Here is a 19,941-nt window from a genome sequence, read left to right on the forward strand (position 1 = left end):
TTATTAACTAATGAGAGCGCTTTACAGCTATAACAGTATGTAGGAGATACACCTGACTAGTTATTAACTAATGAGAGCGCTTTACAGCTATAACAGTATGTAGGAGACACACCTGACTAGTTATTAACTAATGAGAGAGCTTTACAGCTATAACAGTATGTAGGAGACACACCTGACTAGCTTATGTTTGACATTCAGAATGAATGTGGCCATGGGCTCTTGCCTACGTGTTTTACACAACACCAACATCACTGGATATAAACTATGGAGGACTACTGCATGTGTCTGTTAATCTAGGATGCTCTGAAGCGCATAGCCTGCAGGGAACAAGTGTTGTTTTTGCAATATCTTGATTAACCATATTCGTGCTTAAGTCTGCAAACAGTTGCTTCATGATCCCCTCCCCTTTCACAACTCTGAGGCCTCATTCACACGTACCAAACAGCAATCAAGCAATGTTTGGTTGTTTTTTTGGGCCACCACAATGCTTTTCCAATGGGAGTCACATGGTTTGATCAAACATTTGTGTTTGATTGCTGATTGCTGGTGGTGTTCTGCCCCTCATAATAATAATAATAAACTTTATTTATATAGCACCTTTCATACATAAAATGCAACCCAAAGTGCTTCACATAAAAAAATAACAAGCAGCGGAATGCCGAAAAACAAAAAAAGCAGGTCAATACAAGACAAAATATATACAAATTAGCAAATAAAAATAGCAATACAAAAAGAAAATATGGTAAGAGATGGAAAAATTGAATCAGAACAATTGAATATGAACACAAGATAAATCTAAACAAGTTGAAAAAATAAGTTTTCAACTCGCTCTTAAAAACATCAAGGGAAACCAAACATTTGCGCACTCAGTGAAACAGGAGCCTCAGGTCTTTTGCTTTTAGGCGTGGTCTTGTTTGTAATCCTGCTGTGGTCAGGGTCATCAATGGTAGATTTGCTTAGGGTTACAGCTTGCTTCACCTGTCCACCAGACACCCCACCCTGTCTACACACCCATCCCCCTCTCCTGTCACCTGAGCTGGCTAAAAAGGGAGCACGAGAATCACTGGAGACAAACAAAGGACTGAAGAAGACAGGCTTGCTGTTCAACCATCAGTGAGCAAGGATCGAGGGCAGAGCAACACACAATAGCAGAACTCAGGTCGCAAACAGGGAACTCTGTAGTCCAATAACTACATACATTAAACACATTACATTTCAGTGGCTCTTAGGGTCAGAAGATGACCTCCACCGCAGGGCGGCTGGCCCATCAGAAGCAGAAGGCTCAGGGCGTCGGATCCAATAAGCAGGCGTTAAAGTTCGGCCAACAGGACTACCAGACTCTGCGCCAGCGATGCCTGGAGACGGGACGGCCGTTTGAGGATGATCGGTTCCCAGCTAGTAGCAGATCCCTGGGTTACAATGAGCTTGGACCGTATTCTTCCAAGACGAGGGGTGTGGTTTGGAAAAGACCTTCGGTAAGTACAGTATAATAAGCAATGAGAGCCAAGCCACTCAAAAGACAGTGATACTTTAACGGTATCATTCATTATTTTATGGGTTTGTAAGATCCAGGAATAAAGGAGATATGGTTCAGACAGCATTGACAGAGGTGGGAAGAGTCATGCAATATCACATCCAAGTAGATTTTATGTTTCTTCTCTTTTCTGTACTTTGTAGGAATTGTGTTCCAACCCAAAGTTCATTGATGATGGGGCCACCAGAACAGATATTTGCCAAGGTGCACTGGGTAAGTAAAACATGTTTTTCTCTTATTTCACAAGGTAGTACTTCTGAAGTGGGGGAGGAAATATTTTGTTCAGTTGTAATGGGGCAAAGAACATCGCCCTGATGAAAACCTCTCATGGTCGAAACATGTTGGCAAATGCCTTTTAATTAAATAAAGGCTGTCCTCTTTTTTACTCCTGAGTGCCCGGATTGTCTGTTGTCTTGATCCCATTTGATCCGTATGAACACCTTTTAATTTATTTTTTACTATAGTCATCTTTTTATCTCAATGTGAGCACCTGCAGTGTTTCTTGTTTTTTCTGGCTTAAAAATAACTGTTGTTGTTGTGTGTTTCTGACAGACACACACACATTCAGACATTCAGACATTGTCAGAATTATAGTAGATGTCAGATGTCAGAATGTCAGAATTATAGTATGATGATTATAGTATGATTATAGTATGATGATGATATAGTATGATGATGATGATGATGATATAGTATGATTATAGTATGATGATGATATAGTATGATATAGTATGATTATAGTATGATGATGATATAGTATGATGATGATGATGATGATATAGTATGATTATAGTATGATGATTAGATTTTTGCTTAGTTTGTTAATGTTTTGTGTCATTACAAAAAGAATAGAAGGAAGATTCAAAATAGTAAAAAGAAAAAGTCTGTGCATCCTACAACATTTTATTTGTAACAATGGGGCTCTTAGTACTTTACTGGTTATATTGTGAAGTACTGTGCAAACTAAAAGTTTCACAATGTCTTTATTTGACTTGCAATCATGTACCTCCCAGGTGACTGCTGGCTTCTGGCTGCCATCGCCTCACTGACTCTAGACCAGCGGATCCTAGCCCGAGTGGTTCCTCCAGGACAGAGCTTCACTGATGGCTATGCTGGGATATTTCACTTCCAGGTTGAACAAATCCTGTACTAATCTCACCACTAAACCAAAATGCTATGTTTTTATAGTACGTATACTGTTACCATTTACAACATCCAGGAAATGATCACATAGTCAAACAATATCTTATCTTATCAATATCTTATGATGAATTCTTGTTCTGTTCTTTGACTATATAGAAGTGTCTATCTGTACGTCTCTAAATGTTTTGATGAATTGAACATGGTGGACCCTCTTGTAAACAAGTGTAATGCTTAATTGGGTCGTCCACTCACAGTTAACAGTCTTTGTATTGAGTTTGTGCTTGAAATGTACTGTAATTCTGCAAACTGTTAATACATATTTCAATCAATCAATCAATCAATCAATCAATCAATCAATCAATCAATCAATCAATCAATCAATCAATCAATATCTATCCTCAGTTCTGGCAGTATGGTGACTGGGTGGACGTGGTGGTTGATGACCGATTGCCCTCCAGAGATGGGAAACTGCTGTTTGTTCAATCTGCTGAGGGCTCGGAGTTCTGGAGTGCACTTCTGGAGAAGGCCTATGCAAAGTTTGAATCTTTTTTACTCTTTATGAAATGTATTTCTGCATCAAATTCATCCACTGCATTAAAACAAAAGAAGAAAAATAAAAAAGAGAATATTTCTGATTCTTCTACTGTCTGTTGGTCTGTCTGACAGGGTGATTGATTCTTCATGTCTGTTGGTCTGTCTGACAGGGTGATTGATTCTTCTACTGTCTGTTGGTCTGTCTGACAGGGTGATTGATTCTTCTACTGTCTGTTGGTCTGTTGTCTGTTGGTCTGTCTGACAGGGTGATTGTCTGTTGGTCTGTCTGACAGGGTGATTGATTCTTCATGTCTGTTGGTCTGTCTGACAGGGTGATTGATTCTTCATGTCTGTTGGTCTGTCTGACAGGGTGATTGATTCTTCTGCTGTCTGTTGGTCTGTCTGACAGGGTGATTGATTCTTCATGTCTGTTGGTCTGTCTGACAGGGTGATTGATTCTTCATGTCTGTTGGTCTGTCTGACAGGGTGATTGATTCTTCATGTCTGTTGGTCTGTCTGACAGGGTGATTGTCTGTTGGTCTGTCTGACAGGGTGATTGATTCTTCATGTCTGTTGGTCTGTCTGACAGGGTGATTGGGAGCTACGAGGCTCTCATAGGTGGCTCCACCATGGAGGGTTTTGAGGACTTCACAGGCGGGATAGCTGAAACGTACCAGTTGTCCAAGGCTCCAGAAAACCTCTTCAAGATCATCAAGAGGGCGCTGGGCCAGGGCTCGCTCCTGGGCTGCTCCATAGACGTAGGTTTAGGTTTTCTACTTGTTGTAATTGTTTGATGCTGATTGTTCATTTGGTTCTTAAATCACCAAATAGGTTTCCAATTTTGATCTGGATCCCAAAAAGGAAACTGAAGCACACTTCTGTGTGCCTTCCTTGGCCGTGGGTGCTCAGCTAACAAAACATAGTTAAAAATAATCCATCCAATCAACTAGCTCTGATGAAGGCCTGGCTTGTGCAGAAATGCGTCAGATTAAAAATTATAAACTGAGTCCTGTCTTGCACGTTTATTTGGAGTGCCGCTTTTCCACCTTAATTGTTTGTCGACTATTTTTTAACTGAAGCACACAGTAGTCTAATACACCTCATAAAAGGTATAAATCAATTGTGTGCTCCAGTTTCCCTGTGGGATCAGATCTACTCTGTTTTCCTTCTCTGAGAGCACAGCAGGACACAGGCTACTGCAATTTCAGCTAGGCTTACATTTTCTGCAGTGGCGTGCACAGACATTTAGAGGGGCAGGTGCTCAAGTTAAAAAAGGGCACCTTGTGCAGCGCGTGGAACCGGCCGGTTGCCTTAATCCATTTTGGGCGGGAACCCCTTTTGGTGTTAGCATTATGTTATGCTTTAGCTATTGAAAAATAGCAGATCTACAAGCTCATAGCGCGCCACTCGGTGGCGCGCTATGAGCTTGTAGGTCTGCTATTTTTGGGGGAAAAAACGAAAAAAAAAACGTTTCTTCTTTTTTTCAAAAGGGCACATTGCCAAAAGGGCAGGGGGTGCTCTAGCACCCCCTAGTGTCTATCTGTGCACGCCACTGATTTTCTGTTGCATCACTTTTCTTTCTCAGATCACCAGTTCCAATGAGACAGAGGCTGTTACATCTCGTAAACTTGTCAAAGGACATGCGTACTCCGTCACCGGTGCACAAGAGGTAAGGACATGCGTACTCCGTCACCGGTGCACAAGAGGTAAGGACATGCGTACTCCGTCACCGGTGCACAAGAGGTAAGGACATGCGTACTCCGTCACCGGTGCACAAGAGGTAAGGACATGCGTACTCCGTCACCGGTGCACAAGAGGTAAGGACATGCGTACTCCGTCACCGGTGCACAAGAGGTAAGGACATGCGTACTCCGTCACCGGTGCACAAGAGGTAAGGACATGCGTACTCCGTCACCGGTGCACAAGAGGTAAGGACATGCGTACTCCGTCACCGCTGCACAAGAGGTAAGGACATGCGTACTCCGTCACCGGTGCTCAAGAGGTAAGGACATGCGTACTCCGTCACCGGTGCACAAGAGGTAAGGACATGCGTACTCCGTCACCGGTGCACAAGAGGTAAGGACATGCGTACTCCGTCACCGGTGCACAAGAGGTAAGGACATGCGTACTCCGTCACCGGTGCACAAGAGGTAAGGACATGCGTACTCCGTCACCGGTGCACAAGAGGTAAGGACATGCGTACTCCGTCACCGGTGCACAAGAGGTAAGGACATGCGTACTCCGTCACCGGTGCACAAGAGGTAAGGACATGCGTACTCCGTCACCGGTGCACAAGAGGTAAGGACATGCGTACTCCGTCACCGGTGCACAAGAGGTAAGGACATGCGTACTCCGTCACCGGTGCACAAGAGGTAAGGACATGCGTACTCCGTCACCGGTGCACAAGAGGTAAGGACATGCGTACTCCGTCACCGGTGCACAAGAGGTAAGGACATGCGTACTCCGTCACCGGTGCACAAGAGGTAAGGACATGCGTACTCCGTCACCGGTGCACAAGAGGTAAGGACATGCGTACTCCGTCACCGGTGCACAAGAGGTAAGGACATGCGTACTCCGTCACCGGTGCACAAGAGGTAAGGACATGCGTACTCCGTCACCGGTGCACAAGAGGTAAGGACATGCGTACTCCGTCACCGGTGCACAAGAGGTAAGGACATGCGTACTCCGTCACCGGTGCACAAGAGGTAAACAGTCCTGCATGAGACAGGGTATTGTGCAATATATATATAAAGGGGCACCCTATCAGTGGCGTGCACAGATAGACACTAGGGGGTGCTAGAGCACCCCCTGCCCTTTTGGCAATGTGCCCTTTTGGTTTTTCAAAAATAGCAGACCTACAAGCTCGTAGCGCGCCACTCGGTGGTGCGCTATGAGCTTGTAGATCTGCTATTTTTCAATAGCTAAAGCATAACATAACATAACTTGAGCACCTGCCCCTCTAAATGTCTGTGCACGCCACTGCACCCTATGAATCTTCTGATTCTGCAATAAATAAAACACGTTGCACATTGCTGTACTCTCTCCCAGGTCCATGTATATGGCAACCCAGTTCAGTTGGTCCGCATCAGGAACCCTTGGGGCCAGGTGGAGTGGAACGGGCCATGGAGTGATGGGTCAGTTCATGTCATAATCAACACAATTCATAGATCAACAGCAGCTAGCTGTTTGGTTGAGTTCCCAACTGAAGCGTCACAATTGTTGTTGTGTTGCTGTTCATCACAATTGTTGTTGTGTTGCTGTTCATCACAATTGTTGTTGTGTTGCTGTTCATCACAATTGTTGTTGTGTTGCTGTTCATCACAATTGTTGTTGTGTTGCTGTTCATCACAATTGTTGTTGTGTTGCTGTTCATCACAATTAGGTCCAGCGAATGGAACAATGTCTCCGACGATGAGAAACCCAAGCTGAATCACGTCTCTGAGGATGGAGAGTTTTGGTAAATCCAAGGCCATTGTGACACTCGAGGTGCAACACAACGTTCTCTAGTGTCAGTTATGGCGAGAGAATCCCAATTGTTAAACGACCTTGTTTCTCGCCCCTCTCCTATAAGGATGTCATATCAAGACTTCCTCAAGCAGTTCTCTAAAGTTGAGATCTGTAACTTGACCCCAGATGCACTGATGAGTGATGAGGTGGGACACTGGAACAACTATGAGTTTGATGGAACCTGGAGGGTCGGCTCGACTGCTGGAGGTTGCCTCAATCATCAAGGTCGGTACCGAAGTCATTAGGCTATTCTTTACTTTGTCGCCACACGGCTACTGTACATTATCAATGTTTACGCAGTTAATGTGTAGCAATAGACTTTGTTGACCAGTGTCCCTCATGGATCTAATAGGCCCTGTAGCAAATCTCTTAACTCAAACATTGTGTTCTAATCGGCTATTTTTGCTGAATGTTTGCCCCAAGGGGTGAAGGTTGTAGGTGGTTAAACCCTATATATTTGGTTGTATGTCAAATAACAAAAATAGCGGATCTACAAGCTCACATATAATTTCACTGAAAGTTGGCCTATTTTCACTGAAAGTTTCACCTATTATGGCATTCCCATAATATAGGGACACTTCATGTGGATAAAGTAACAGATGATTCTTGCTGTGTCTATTCTATGGCTTATAATGCAGGCCAAGTCCAGCCTGGCAGCTTCAGTTATGGTCTATTTATATTGAGGGTTTATAAACGCCGGGACAACGCTCCACACGTCCCAAACTCTTCTCCCTTCTGGCCCCAAAACTGTGGAATGCACTCCCCGTTGCAGTCAGAACTGCAGCATCACTCCCGATCTTCCGCCGTAGTCTGAAAACCCACCTTTTCAGACTCCATCATAGCCCATAGCACTTATCCTACCCCCTTAGACAGCACTTCTTAGACTTATATAGCATTTGAAACAGACTTATAGCATGTCATGTAGACAGCACAATAAGTGCATTGTATGTAGTCATAGCACTTCATAGTATATATGTACAGCATAGTATAGCATATATGTATAGTTTATATGTATAGTGTCATTATATAGATATGTTCTAGTTATAGTTTATATGTATAGTGTCATTATATAGATATGTTCTAGTTACGTTCTTAGCTTACGCATGTTTCGCGATAAATGCATTTGACATATGTGATGTATTCCCTTGCTTTTTGTTCTTGCTTAATGTAAATCGCTCTGGATTAAGAGCGTCTGCTAAATGCCTAAATTGTAAATCTTCCTTGTGTGTTCCAGTCACGTTCGCCTCCAACCCACAGTTTGTGGTGCGTCTGCAGGACGTGGACGATGACCCTCTGGACGGGGAGGACGGCTGTACGATTCTGGTGGGTCTGATGCAGAAAGACGGCCGACGGAACAAGAGGCTCGGCCGTGACCTCGAAACCATTGGCTTTACCATCTATGAGGTTCTTACACTACAGCATCTGACCTGAGATCAGATTCTTTACCATCTATGAGGTTCTTACACTACAGCATTTGACCTGAGATCAGATTCTAAAAATGTCTGTTTGAAAATGACAGTTTTCTGAAAAAGCTATGTTTCTATGTCAGTCGCTCTTCGATTTTTCAAAAATAGCAGACCTACAAGCTCGAGCTACGAGCTTGCAGATCTGCTATTTTAAAGGGGTTCCCGCCCAAAATGGGTTAACAAGAACATTTTAACAAGATCCAATTGCACCTTGAATAAAAATCCCTAATATATGTTTCTGTCTTTCTTTCCTGTATAGGTTCCAGAAGAGGTTTGTAGCCTATCGCCTGTTTTGCATGGCAGGGCAGCGCTGCTGAATTTGCTTATCCATTCACATTCTAAATGCAAAACAACCACCATTACCTCATGTTGTTGAACTTATGATTTATTATTAATGCAATTTGGTGCATTTTAGACCATTGTTATTAAGATCTTTCCTTCCATCCTGCATGTCGTACGTTGCTCACTTATTTCACTCTTCAGTACAGAGGTCGGAGCAACATCCACCTGGGCCCAGATGTCCTGCTGAGGCGGAGATTCGTGGCTATGAGCACCTTTGTCAACATGCGTGAGGTGTGCGACCGCCACAAACTGCCCCCGGGAGAATATGTCATTATCCCTTCAACCTTCAAGCCTCACAGGAAAGGCACCTTCGTTCTCAGGGTATTCACAGAAAAGCAGGCTGCCACCAGGTAAGAGCTGTTTCTCCATTACACGTTTTGCTGTCAAAGGGCAAAACTGTTATTCATAACCCATTTTGGGCGGGAACCCCTTTTGGTGTTTTTAACATTATGTTATAATTTAGCTATTGAAAAATAGCAGATCTACAAGCTCATAGCGCGCCACCGAGTGGCACGCTATGAGCTTGTAGGTCTGCTATTTTTGAAAAATCGTGAAAATATTTATTTCAGAAAACTGGAGGATTTAGAAGATTTTTTTTAAATGTTGAGGTCAGGCCTGAATCTCTATAACCAAAGCTGCAAGTAGGCTTCAAGATGTGATGAAACATACTTACCATCTAGTGAATACCGCCATCTAGTGGCCAAAAACATTCAGTCTGGTCTGTGTAGTGTTGGTCTGGGAGAAACGAAGGTGTGATCTCACACTGTTGACTGTACAGCAGTCAGCAGATCTCTGCTTGCAAAACTAATGTTTAGCCCACTTTCGAGGCATTTAGAACCCTAACCCTAAAGAGCAAGTGTCATAATCAGCTTCCTAGATCAAATCTAATATTCCATACACCCAGGGTTCCTGTAACGGCAATGTCACATGGAAGACTTTCCAACATAATGATCCTAAACAGTCCATTTTCCTTTTCAGTCCAATGGAGGACGACGTCGATGCTAAAATAGAGGAGGAGGAGGTAGGATTTAATTATTTTAATTATTTATTTTAATAAATGTAATAATAATAATAATAATAATAATATTCCTTTATATACTGTATTAACTGTACACTTTTAGATCTTAGGTCTGTCTTGTTAATGTTTAATCCTTGGTTTCCCATTTTCCTTGAATGTGAACGTTATTACAAAGTATTGTAATAATTGTGTAACTCGACCAGAATGTATGGATCCAATGTTGTATTAACAACTATTAGATCCATACATTCAATTAGATCTAGTATTTTGGTGAATATGAAATGCCCCAATATATATACTTTTATTTAAGTGAAACTTATTACATTACATTTGAAATCCAGGCAGAAATATCTGAGAGTGATGTTGATCCACGATTCAAGGTCCTCTTCAAGCAGGTCGCTGGCAATGTAAGTTTTGCAGAGGAACGTAAGCATGAACTGACAATAAAGGAATTTAATAAAACATGGTTCACCCTGAACGTGGAGCAACAGTTGTACAATAATAACACATTTTTTCCCATGCAGGATTCAGAAGTATCTGTCTTTGAACTGGTTCAAGTTTTGAATCAAATTGTCTCTAAGAGTAAGTGGAGTATACAGTGTTATAATGTATGCCATAGTCTTTACTATTCATCAACTGGGGAATGAGTATGACACTGTCCCCACAACTGTGTCCCCCTCACTGTGTCCCCCTCACTGTGTCCCCCTCACTGTGTCCCCCTCACTGTGTCCCCCTCTCAGGGACTGATATCAAAACGGATGGCTTCAGCCTGGAGACAGGTCGTCACATCGTGAACCTACTGGATGTATCTTTTTAACCCATTCTGGGCGGGAACCCCTTTTGGTGTTAGCATTATGTTATGCTTTAGCTATTGAAAAATAGCAGATCTACAAGCTCATAGAGCGCCACCGAGTGGCGCGCTACGAGCTTGTAGGTCTGCTATTTTTTTTAAATCGACTGACATAGAAACATAGCTTTTTCAGAAAACTGTCAGGATGTAGAAGACATTTTTAGAATCTGATCTCAGGTCAAACCAAACCATGACAAACCAAATCATCATTTAGCAAGACTTGCAACCAAATGTGCTTAGATCTAATAATATTTGAGAATAGTCATGGAACAGTAAATCGATGTACAGAATTTATCCCGAGTTTTAAAAGGGTGGGACTTTTAAGAATTTAATTTTGTTTAGCCTTTAGATAACATAAAATGTTATGACAAACAATATGTATAATACACGGCATCAAAACACCTATTAAACAGACGTAGAAAAAGTAAATGTTATTAAACTTAACATGCTCTAAGACTGATGGCAGTGCTAAACTGGGACTGATAGAATTCCACAAGCTTTGGATGAAAATCCAAAAATACCTGGTAGGCTATGTTCTATTTTATGTCATTTCTGATGAAAATGACGGTTAGTTTCATGCACCTTTGTCACTTGTCTAGGATACATCATTATACACCTGGGTGTTTGTCATTTCAGGAAATCTTTAAGGGTCATGACTCCGACAAATCTGGAACCATGAGTTCCCATGAAATGAGAGGTGCACTGACAAAAGCAGGTAAAAATATCACTAATGATGTTATATCAGTCATTCAACTACATTGTCCCTGGTGTGGTGTCCATATTATTCACATGTCATTGTAGGCAATTTTCAACAAAACAATTCTAAGAAATTAAGGAATTCATATTTTTTAATTTATAATGTTTTAAAAGTAGTGAGTATAGCAGATTTACAAGTTTGTTGTGGACTAGTAGATGGGCTACTTTATCTATTTCTGGTATGACTAAGTATAGGGCTTATGTGGTTATAGTTTAAGCTACACCAATCCCATATATACGTAGAAAACCAATATTAATGATGCATTATACAAAACTTACAATGCTAAGGGAAGACTAAATACTATTATGGTAAACAGTATTCATGAATCAGCTAACATAATGATGACCTTGTATTTTATTAAAAGGTAATTCTATTAACTTTGCAATGGCTATTGCTTAATACAAATAAATAAAACAAATGCACCTACAGGTGCAAACATCTCTTGCTGTATGTCTCTATCGATTGTGACCTTTACCCCTTTTGACCCAAATTGTAATCATATCTTCAGAACAGCTACTGTAGGTTTCATGAAAATCCACCCATCCATTCTCTATTTTGACCTTGACCGTGATTGTGACCTTCACCTTTTTTTTTTTTTTTACCCCAAAGCAGCTGACTGATTACTCCCTCCAAATGCCATGAACATCTCCCCATTCATTCACAAGTTATCTTACAAAAAATCACACCCGTGTGAAGTGAGTGGTGTAAGGTCTTATATAGCCTGTCTGACGTAATGAAATCATGTCTGACGTAATGAAATCACACCCGGGTGAACATAGCAACCATGCTCATTTTTGAGTGGTGTAAACCACTCCTACAACTGGCTTTTGTGTGCAGAAAAAAATGAGCATGGTTGCTATGTTCAAAATAATTTCTGACGTAATTAAATCACACCCGGGTGAACTGGATGACTGTAGCAACCATGGTCATTTTCTCTGCACAGAAAAAGCCAGTTGTGAAATCACATCCGGGTGTGATTTCATTACGTCAGATCAGAGCTGATCAGGCTACATAATACCTTACCTTATTTCATTACGTCAGACATTACGTCAGACCACAGCTGATCATGCTATATAAAACCTTACACCACTCAGTTCACACGGGTGTGATTTTTTTTTCTGCACAGACTAACAAAGCCAGTTGTAGGAGTGGTTTACATCACTCAAAAACAGGCAGGCAGGCAGGCAGGCAGGCAGGCAGGCAGGCAGGCAGGCAGGCAGGCAGGCAGACTCTGTGGTATAGGGTAATAATTCTATTGCCTCAATGATAAATACCACTGTTTTACCAGGAGATAAAACAGTATTATGATCCATGAGGCATGGGTTATTTTTTTCTCTCCTGACATGGTTAGATTTTAACCACCGTGTACAGGAATCTGTCTGGGCAAGTGTAGGCCTATTATGGACAACATGAGGTCTAAAAATAGAAACAGAGTAACAGAAATGATGGAAACCAAACATCAAGCCACACAGCAGCATGTATAGAAGACATGAATGTGCAGTAGGTAGGTACTAGGTAGGCTATGACTCTGTTGTTCTTGTGGGTGGACTGGACATATAGTAGGCATACAGACCGGATAAGCCAGTTTGGGGACTTCTCCCTAGTAGCTGCTGCCGTTGTACACAAATGATCATATTCAATTTCTCTGAACACAAACAAGCATGGGAGAGGCCGTCTATCATAAAGCCTACATATTTACATCATACATCACCCTTTGGACTGCTTTGAATGTAATTAATACCATGTCTCTGAAACCTGCCTTGTGCTAATAGACTGTATTGCAACATGGGGTCTCCCTGGGGTTCCAAATTATTGATATTAATGAACCAAATGGACTTTTACAGGTCTGTAACAAATGGAACAAAATTCTAAGGGTACATTTTATGGAACCAAAAGAAGTTAAGAACCCTTGAAGGTCCATAGTTCCATTTCTCAGAGTTAAATTAATAGTTTACTAAGGGTGTTAAAGTGACTGGGCCGGGTCCCAGAGATTAAATTAATAAATAAATCATATAAAGCATATCAAACTGTTGGACGGTCCTTGAAATTAAATATGTTGAGAATCACTGTCTTGGGTTTTCCTCCCATAAGGTGTCCAAGTCAATAGTGCTGTGTTTTCCTCCCATAAGGTTTCCAAGTCAATAGTGCTGTGTTTTCCTCCCATAAGGTTTCCAGGTCAATAGTGCTGTGTTTTCCTCCCATAAGGTTTCCAAGTCAATAGTGCTGTGTTTTCCTCCCATAAGGTTTCCAAGTCAATAGTGCTGTGTTTTCCTCCCATAAGGTTTCCAAGTCAATAGTGCTGTGTTTTCCTCCCATAAGGTTTCCAAGTCAATAGTGCTGTGTTTTCCTCCCATAAGGTTTCCAAGTCAATAGTGCTGTGTTTTCCTCCCATAAGGTTTCCAAGTCAATAGTGCTGTGTTTTCCTCCCATAAGGTTTCCAGGTCAATAGTGCTGTGTTTTCCTCCCATAAGGTTTCCAAGTCAATAGTGCTGTGTTTTCCTCCCATAAGGTTTCCAAGTCAATAGTGCTGTGTTTTCCTCCCATAAGGTTTCCAGGTCAATAGTGCTGTGTTTTCCTCCCATAAGGTTTCCAAGTCAATAGTTCTGTGTTTTCCTCCCATAAGGTTTCCAAGTCAATAGTGCTGTGTTTTCCTCCCATAAGGTTTCCAAGTCAATAGTGCTGTGTTTTCCTCCCATAAGGTTTCCAGGTCAATAGTTCTGTGTTTTCCTCCCATAAGGTTTCCAAGTCAATAGTTCTGTGTTTTCCTCCCATAAGGTTTCCAAGTCAATAGTTCTGTGTTTTCCTCCCATAAGGTTTCCAAGTCAATAGTTCTGTGTTTTCCTCCCATAAGGTTTCCAAGTCAATAGTGCTGTGTTTTCCTCCCATAAGGTTTCCAGGTCAATAGTTCTGTGTTTTCCTCCCATAAGGTTTCCAGGTCAATAGTGCTGTGTTTTCCTCCCATAAGGTTTCCAGGTCAATAGGGCTGTGTTTTCCTCCCATAAGGTTTCCAAGTCAATAGTTCTGTGTTTTCCTCCCATAAGGTTTCCAGGTCAATAGTGCTGTGTTTTCCTCCCATAAGGTTTCCAGGTCAATAGTTCTGTGTTTTCCTCCCATATGGTTTCCAAGTCAATAGTGCTGTGTTTTCCTCCCATAAGGTTTCCAAGTCAATAGTGCTGTGTTTTCCTCCCATAAGGTTTCCAGGTCAATAGTTCTGTGTTTTCCTCCCATAAGGTTTCCAAGTCAATAGTGCTGTGTTTTCCTCCCATAAGGTTTCCAAGTCAATAGTGCTGTGTTTTCCTCCCATAAGGTTTCCAGGTCAATAGTGCTGTGTTTTCCTCCCATAAGGTTTCCAAGTCAATAGTGCTGTGTTTTCCTCCCATAAGGTTTCCAAGTCAATAGTGCTGTGTTTTCCTCACATAAGGTTTCCAAGTCAATAGTGCTGTGTTTTCCTCCCATAAGGTTTCCAGGTCAATAGTGATGTGTTTTCCTCCCATAAGGTTTCCAGGTCAATAGTGCTGTGTTTTCCTCCCATAAGGTTTCCAGGTCAATAGTGCTGTGTTTTCCTCCCATAAGGTATCCAAGTCAATAGTGCTGTGTTTTCCTCCCATAAGGTTTCCAAGTCAATAGTGATGTGTTTTCCTCCCATAAGGTTTCCAGGTCAATAGTGCTGTGTTTTCCTCCCATAAGGTATCCAAGTCAATAGTGCTGTGTTTTCCTCCCATAAGGTTTCCAAGTCAATAGTGATGTGTTTTCCTCCCATAAGGTTTCCAAGTCAATAGTGATGTGTTTTCCTCCCATAAGGTTTCCAGGTCAATAGTGCTGTGTTTTCCTCCCATAAGGTTTCCAGGTCAATAGTGCTGTGTTTTCCTCCCATAAGGTTTCCAAGTCAATAGTGCTGTGTTTTCCTCCCATAAGGTTTCCAGGTCAATAGTGATGTGTTTTCCTCCCATAAGGTTTCCAGGTCAATAGTGCTGTGTTTTCCTCCCATAAGGTTTCCAGGTCAATAGTGCTGTGTTTTCCTCCCATAAGGTTTCCAAGTCAATAGTGCTGTGTTTTCCTCCCATAAGGTTTCCAGGTCAATAGTTCTGTGTTTTCCTCCCATAAGGTTTCCAGGTCAATAGTGCTGTGTTTTCCTCCCATAAGGTTTCCAAGTCAATAGTGCTGTGTTTTCCTCCCATAAGGTTTCCAGGTCAATAGTGCTGTGTTTTCCTCCCATAAGGTTTCCAAGTCAATAGTGCTGTGTTTTCCTCCCATAAGGTTTCCAGGTCAATAGTGCTGTGTTTTCCTCCCATAAGGTTTCCAAGTCAATAGTGCTGTGTTTTCCTCCCATAAGGTTTCCAAGTCAATAGTGCTGTGTTTTCCTCCCATAAGGTTTCCAGGTCAATAGTGCTGTGTTTTCCTCCCATAAGGTTTCCAGGTCAATAGTGCTGTGTTTTCCTCCCATAAGGTTTCCAAGTCAATAGTGCTGTGTTTTCCTCCCATAAGGTTTCCAGGTCAATAGTGCTGTGTTTTCCTCCCATAAGGTGTCCAGGTCAATAGTGCTGTGTTTTCCTCCCATAAGGTATCCAAGTCAATAGTGCTGTGTTTTCCTCCCATAAGGTTTCCAAGTCAATAGTGCTGTGTTTTCCTCCCATAAGGTTTCCAAGTCAATAGTGCTGTGTTTTCCTCCCATAAGGTTTCCAAGTCAATAGTGCTGTGTTTTCCTCCCATAAGGTTTCCAGGTCAATAGTGATGTGTTTTCCTCCCATAAGGTTTCCAGGTCAATAGTGCTGTGTTTTCCTCCCATAAGGTTTCCAAGTCAATAGTGCTGTGTTTTCCTCCCATAAGGTTTCCAAGTCAATAGTGCTGTGTTTTCCTCCCATAAGGTTTCCAAGTCAATAGTTCTGTGTTTTCCTCCCATAAGGTTTCCAGGTCAATAGTGCTGTGTTTTCCTCCCATAAGGTATCCAAGTCAATAGTGATGTGTTTTCCTCCCATAAGGTTTCCAAGTCAATAGTGATGTGTTTTCCTCCCATAAGGTTTCCAAGTCAATAGTGCTGTGTTTTCCTCCCATAAGGTTTCCAGGTCAATAGTGCTGTGTTTTCCTCCCATAAGGTTTCCAAGTCAATAGTGCTGTGTTTTCCTCCCATAAGGTTTCCAGGTCAATAGTGATGTGTTTTCCTCCCATAAGGTTTCCAGGTCAATAGTGCTGTGTTTTCCTCCCATAAGGTTTCCAGGTCAATAGTGATGTGTTTTCCTCCCATAAGGTTTCCAGGTCAATAGTGATGTGTTTTCCTCCCATAAGGTTTCCAGGTCAATAGTGCTGTGTTTTCCTCCCATAAGGTATCCAAGTCAATAGTGCTGTGTTTTCCTCCCATAAGGTTTCCAAGTCAATAGTGATGTGTTTTCCTCCCATAAGGTTTCCAAGTCAATAGTGATGTGTTTTCCTCCCATAAGGTTTCCAGGTCAATAGTGCTGTGTTTTCCTCCCATAAGGTTTCCAGGTCAATAGTGCTGTGTTTCCTCCCATAAGGTTTCCAAGTCAATAGTGCTGTGTTTTCCTCCCATAAGGTTTCCAGGTCAATAGTGCTGTGTTTTCCTCCCATAAGGTTTCCAAGTCAATAGTGCTGTGTTTTCCTCCCATAAGGTTTCCAGGTCAATAGTGATGTGTTTTCCTCCCATAAGGTTTCCAAGTCAATAGTGCTGTGTTTTCCTCCCATAAGGTTTCCAGGTCAATAGTGCTGTGTTTTCCTCCCATAAGGTTTCCAAGTCAATAGTGCTGTGTTTTCCTCCCATAAGGTTTCCAGGTCAATAGTGCTGTGTTTTCCTCCCATAAGGTTTCCAAGTCAATAGTGCTGTGTTTTCCTCCCATAAGGTTTCCAGGTCAATAGTGCTGTGTTTTCCTCCCATAAGGTTTCCAGGTCAATAGTGCTGTGTTTTCCTCCCATAAGGTTTCCAAGTCAATAGTGCTGTGTTTTCCTCCCATAAGGTTTCCAAGTCAATAGTGCTGTGTTTTCCTCCCATAAGGTTTCCAGGTCAATAGTGATGTGTTTTCCTCCCATAAGGTTTCCAAGTCAATAGTGATGTGTTTTCCTCCCATAAGGTTTCCAAGTCAATAGTGATGTGTTTTCCTCCCATAAGGTTTCCAAGTCAATAGTGCTGTGTTTTCCTCCCATAAGGTTTCCAGGTCAATAGTGCTGTGTTTTCCTCCCATAAGGTTTCCAAGTCAATAGTGCTGTGTTTTCCTCCCATAAGGTTTCCAGGTCAATAGTGATGTGTTTTCCTCCCATAAGGTTTCCAGGTCAATAGTGCTGTGTTTTCCTCCCATAAGGTTTCCAGGTCAATAGTGCTGTGTTTTCCTCCCATAAGGTTTCCAAGTCAATAGTGCTGTGTTTTCCTCCCATAAGGTTTCCAGGTCAATAGTACTGTGTGTTCCTCCCATAAGGTTTCCAGGTCAATAGTGATGTGTTTTCCTCCCATAAGGTTTCCAGGTCAATAGTGCTGTGTTTTCCTCCCATAAGGTATCCAAGTCAATAGTGCTGTGTTTTCCTCCCATAAGGTTTCCAGGTCAATAGTGCTGTGTTTTCCTCCCATAAGGTTTCCAAGTCAATAGTGCTGTGTTTTCCTCCCATAAGGTTTCCAAGTCAATAGTGCTGTGTTTTCCTCCCATAAGGTATCCAAGTCAATAGAGCTGTGTTTTCCTCCCATAAGGTTTCCAGGTCAATAGTGCTGTGTTTTCCTCCCATAAGGTTTCCAAGTCAATAGTGCTGTGTTTTCCTCCCATAAGGTTTCCAGGTCAATAGTGCTGTGTTTTCCTCCCATAAGGTTTCCAGGTCAATAGTGATGTGTTTTCCTCCCATAAGGTTTCCAGGTCAATAGTGCTGTGTTTTCCTCCCATAAGGTATCCAAGTCAATAGTGCTGTGTTTTCCTCCCATAAGGTTTCCAGGTCAATAGTGCTGTGTTTTCCTCCCATAAGGTTTCCAAGTCAATAGTGCTGTGTTTTCCTCCCATAAGGTTTCCAGGTCAATAGTGCGGTGCTGCAGGGGATCGTTGATCGATATGCAGACTCCCGTTATGCGATTGATTTCGACTGCTTTGTGGGATGCCTCATCCAACTGGAAATGCTCTTCAGTAAGTGCAACCAAAAACAAACACACATAGGCTACATCTCAGGGACGTGCAGAGAGCACTGGGGGGGCAGGGGCTGAAACTCCAGAAAAGGGCACATGTGATTTTTGGGGGTGGTCTTTTTGTGGAGTCCTTCCCTTGTGCCATTTCATGTCATTGGACAGTAAAATAAGCAATATGTTCTCATAGTCTGAAACTAAAACTGACTGATGGCAGATTAAAAGATAATTCATTATGATAGTGCATTTATCATTACTTGTCAAATGTTCGCACTTATTGGCCCCCCACACAAGCCCTTATTGGCCCCCCACACAAGCCCTTATTGGCCCCCACATAAGCCCTTATTGGCCCCCACACAAGCCCTTATTGGCCCCCCACACAAGCCCTTATTGGCCCCCACATAAGCCCTTATTGGCCCCCACACAAGCCCTTATTTGCCACCCACACAAGCCCTTATTGGTCCCCCACACAAGCCCTTATTGGCCCCCCACACAAGCCCTTATTGGCCCCCACATAAGCCCTTATTGGCCCCCACACAAGCCCTTATTGGCCCCCACATAAGCCCTTATTGGCCCCCACACAAGCCCTTATTTGCCACCCACACAAGCCCTTATTGGTCCCCCACACAAGCCCTTATTGGTCCCCCACACAAGCCCTTATTGGCCCCCACATAAGCCCTTATTGCCCCCCACACAAGCCCTTATTGGTCCCCACACAAGCCCTTATTGGCCCCCACACAAGCCATTATTGGCCCCCACACAAGCCCTTATTTGCCCCCCACACAAGCCATTATTGGCCCGCCACATAAGCCCTTTTTTGCCCCCACACATAATCCCTTATTTTCCCCCCACACAAGCCCTTATTGGCCCCCCACATAAGTTTTTTTGCCCCCCCCCTTCCCCCACATAAGCCCTTATTTACCCCCCACACAAGCCCTTATTTGCCCCCACAAGCCCTTATTTGCCCCCCAAATAAGCCCTTGTTTCCCCCCCCCACAAGCCCTTATTTGTCCCCCCCACAAGCCCTTATTGCCCCCCCCAAGCCCCCAAGCCCTTATTGGCCCCCACATAAGCTCGTATTGGCCCCCCACACCACATCACCACATTTTTTTCCTTTTTTTTTTTAGAGAGAAAGGGCACTTTCAGCAAAAGGGCAGGTGCTCAAGCCCCCCTAGCCCCCCCCCCCCCCCTATGCACGTGCCTGCTACATCTAATAGTATAAACGTATCTTGGTAATTGATCTAAATGTGAGTGATATGTTTTACTTTACTCATACAGAAATGTTCCAAACTCTGGACGAAAGTCACGCAGGGAAGATTGAACTAGATATGTCACAGGTGTGTATAAAAAATTATAATAATCTTGCAAGTCAATCGAGTCTATCCAGCTCCTATAGAGCTGTTGTTGGACAAGTTCTCTCAGACTAAATATGGATTTGTTCTCATTTACAGTGGCTGTGCCTGGCGATCAACTAATTCCCAAGAAAGAAAGAGCTAAAAGGAGGTGGCGTGTCAGTCTACAATATATCCAGGCCTATAACCTTCTGAGAAAAGTTGATTTGCACAATTCTATTAAATGCTTGGTCCATGTTTTTCTTCTTCAAGTAAGATTGACTGCTGCATTGTGTGCTATATTATATAAACCAAATAAAGATGAACTGGAACCTCTGCCAATCTGCCATTCAT

At 42.6% G+C, this 19,941-nt stretch overlaps 1 protein-coding gene across 1 annotated transcript; it reads left to right on the forward strand.

Moving 5' to 3' along the window:
- Positions 1-1,026: 1,026 nt before the first annotated feature.
- Positions 1,027-19,929, forward strand: LOC306931337 (calpain-2 catalytic subunit-like). The gene is made up of 21 exons (XM_079512689.1): positions 1,027-1,475; positions 1,678-1,747; positions 2,548-2,666; positions 3,080-3,213; positions 3,801-3,969; positions 4,797-4,880; positions 6,260-6,345; positions 6,594-6,668; positions 6,783-6,943; positions 7,953-8,122; positions 8,444-8,455; positions 8,668-8,876; positions 9,505-9,547; positions 9,886-9,951; positions 10,069-10,126; positions 10,285-10,349; positions 10,850-10,918; positions 11,031-11,109; positions 18,144-18,260; positions 19,535-19,593; positions 19,708-19,929. Exons 1-21 carry the CDS (start codon positions 1,239-1,241, stop codon positions 19,729-19,731), a joined length of 2,106 nt encoding a protein of 701 aa, XP_079368815.1. The 5' UTR covers positions 1,027-1,238; the 3' UTR covers positions 19,732-19,929.
- Positions 19,930-19,941: the final 12 nt, after the last annotated feature.

This window comes from Electrona antarctica, assembly GCF_951216825.1.
Source record: "Electrona antarctica genome assembly, chromosome: 10".
NCBI lineage: Eukaryota > Metazoa > Chordata > Actinopteri > Myctophiformes > Myctophidae > Electrona > Electrona antarctica.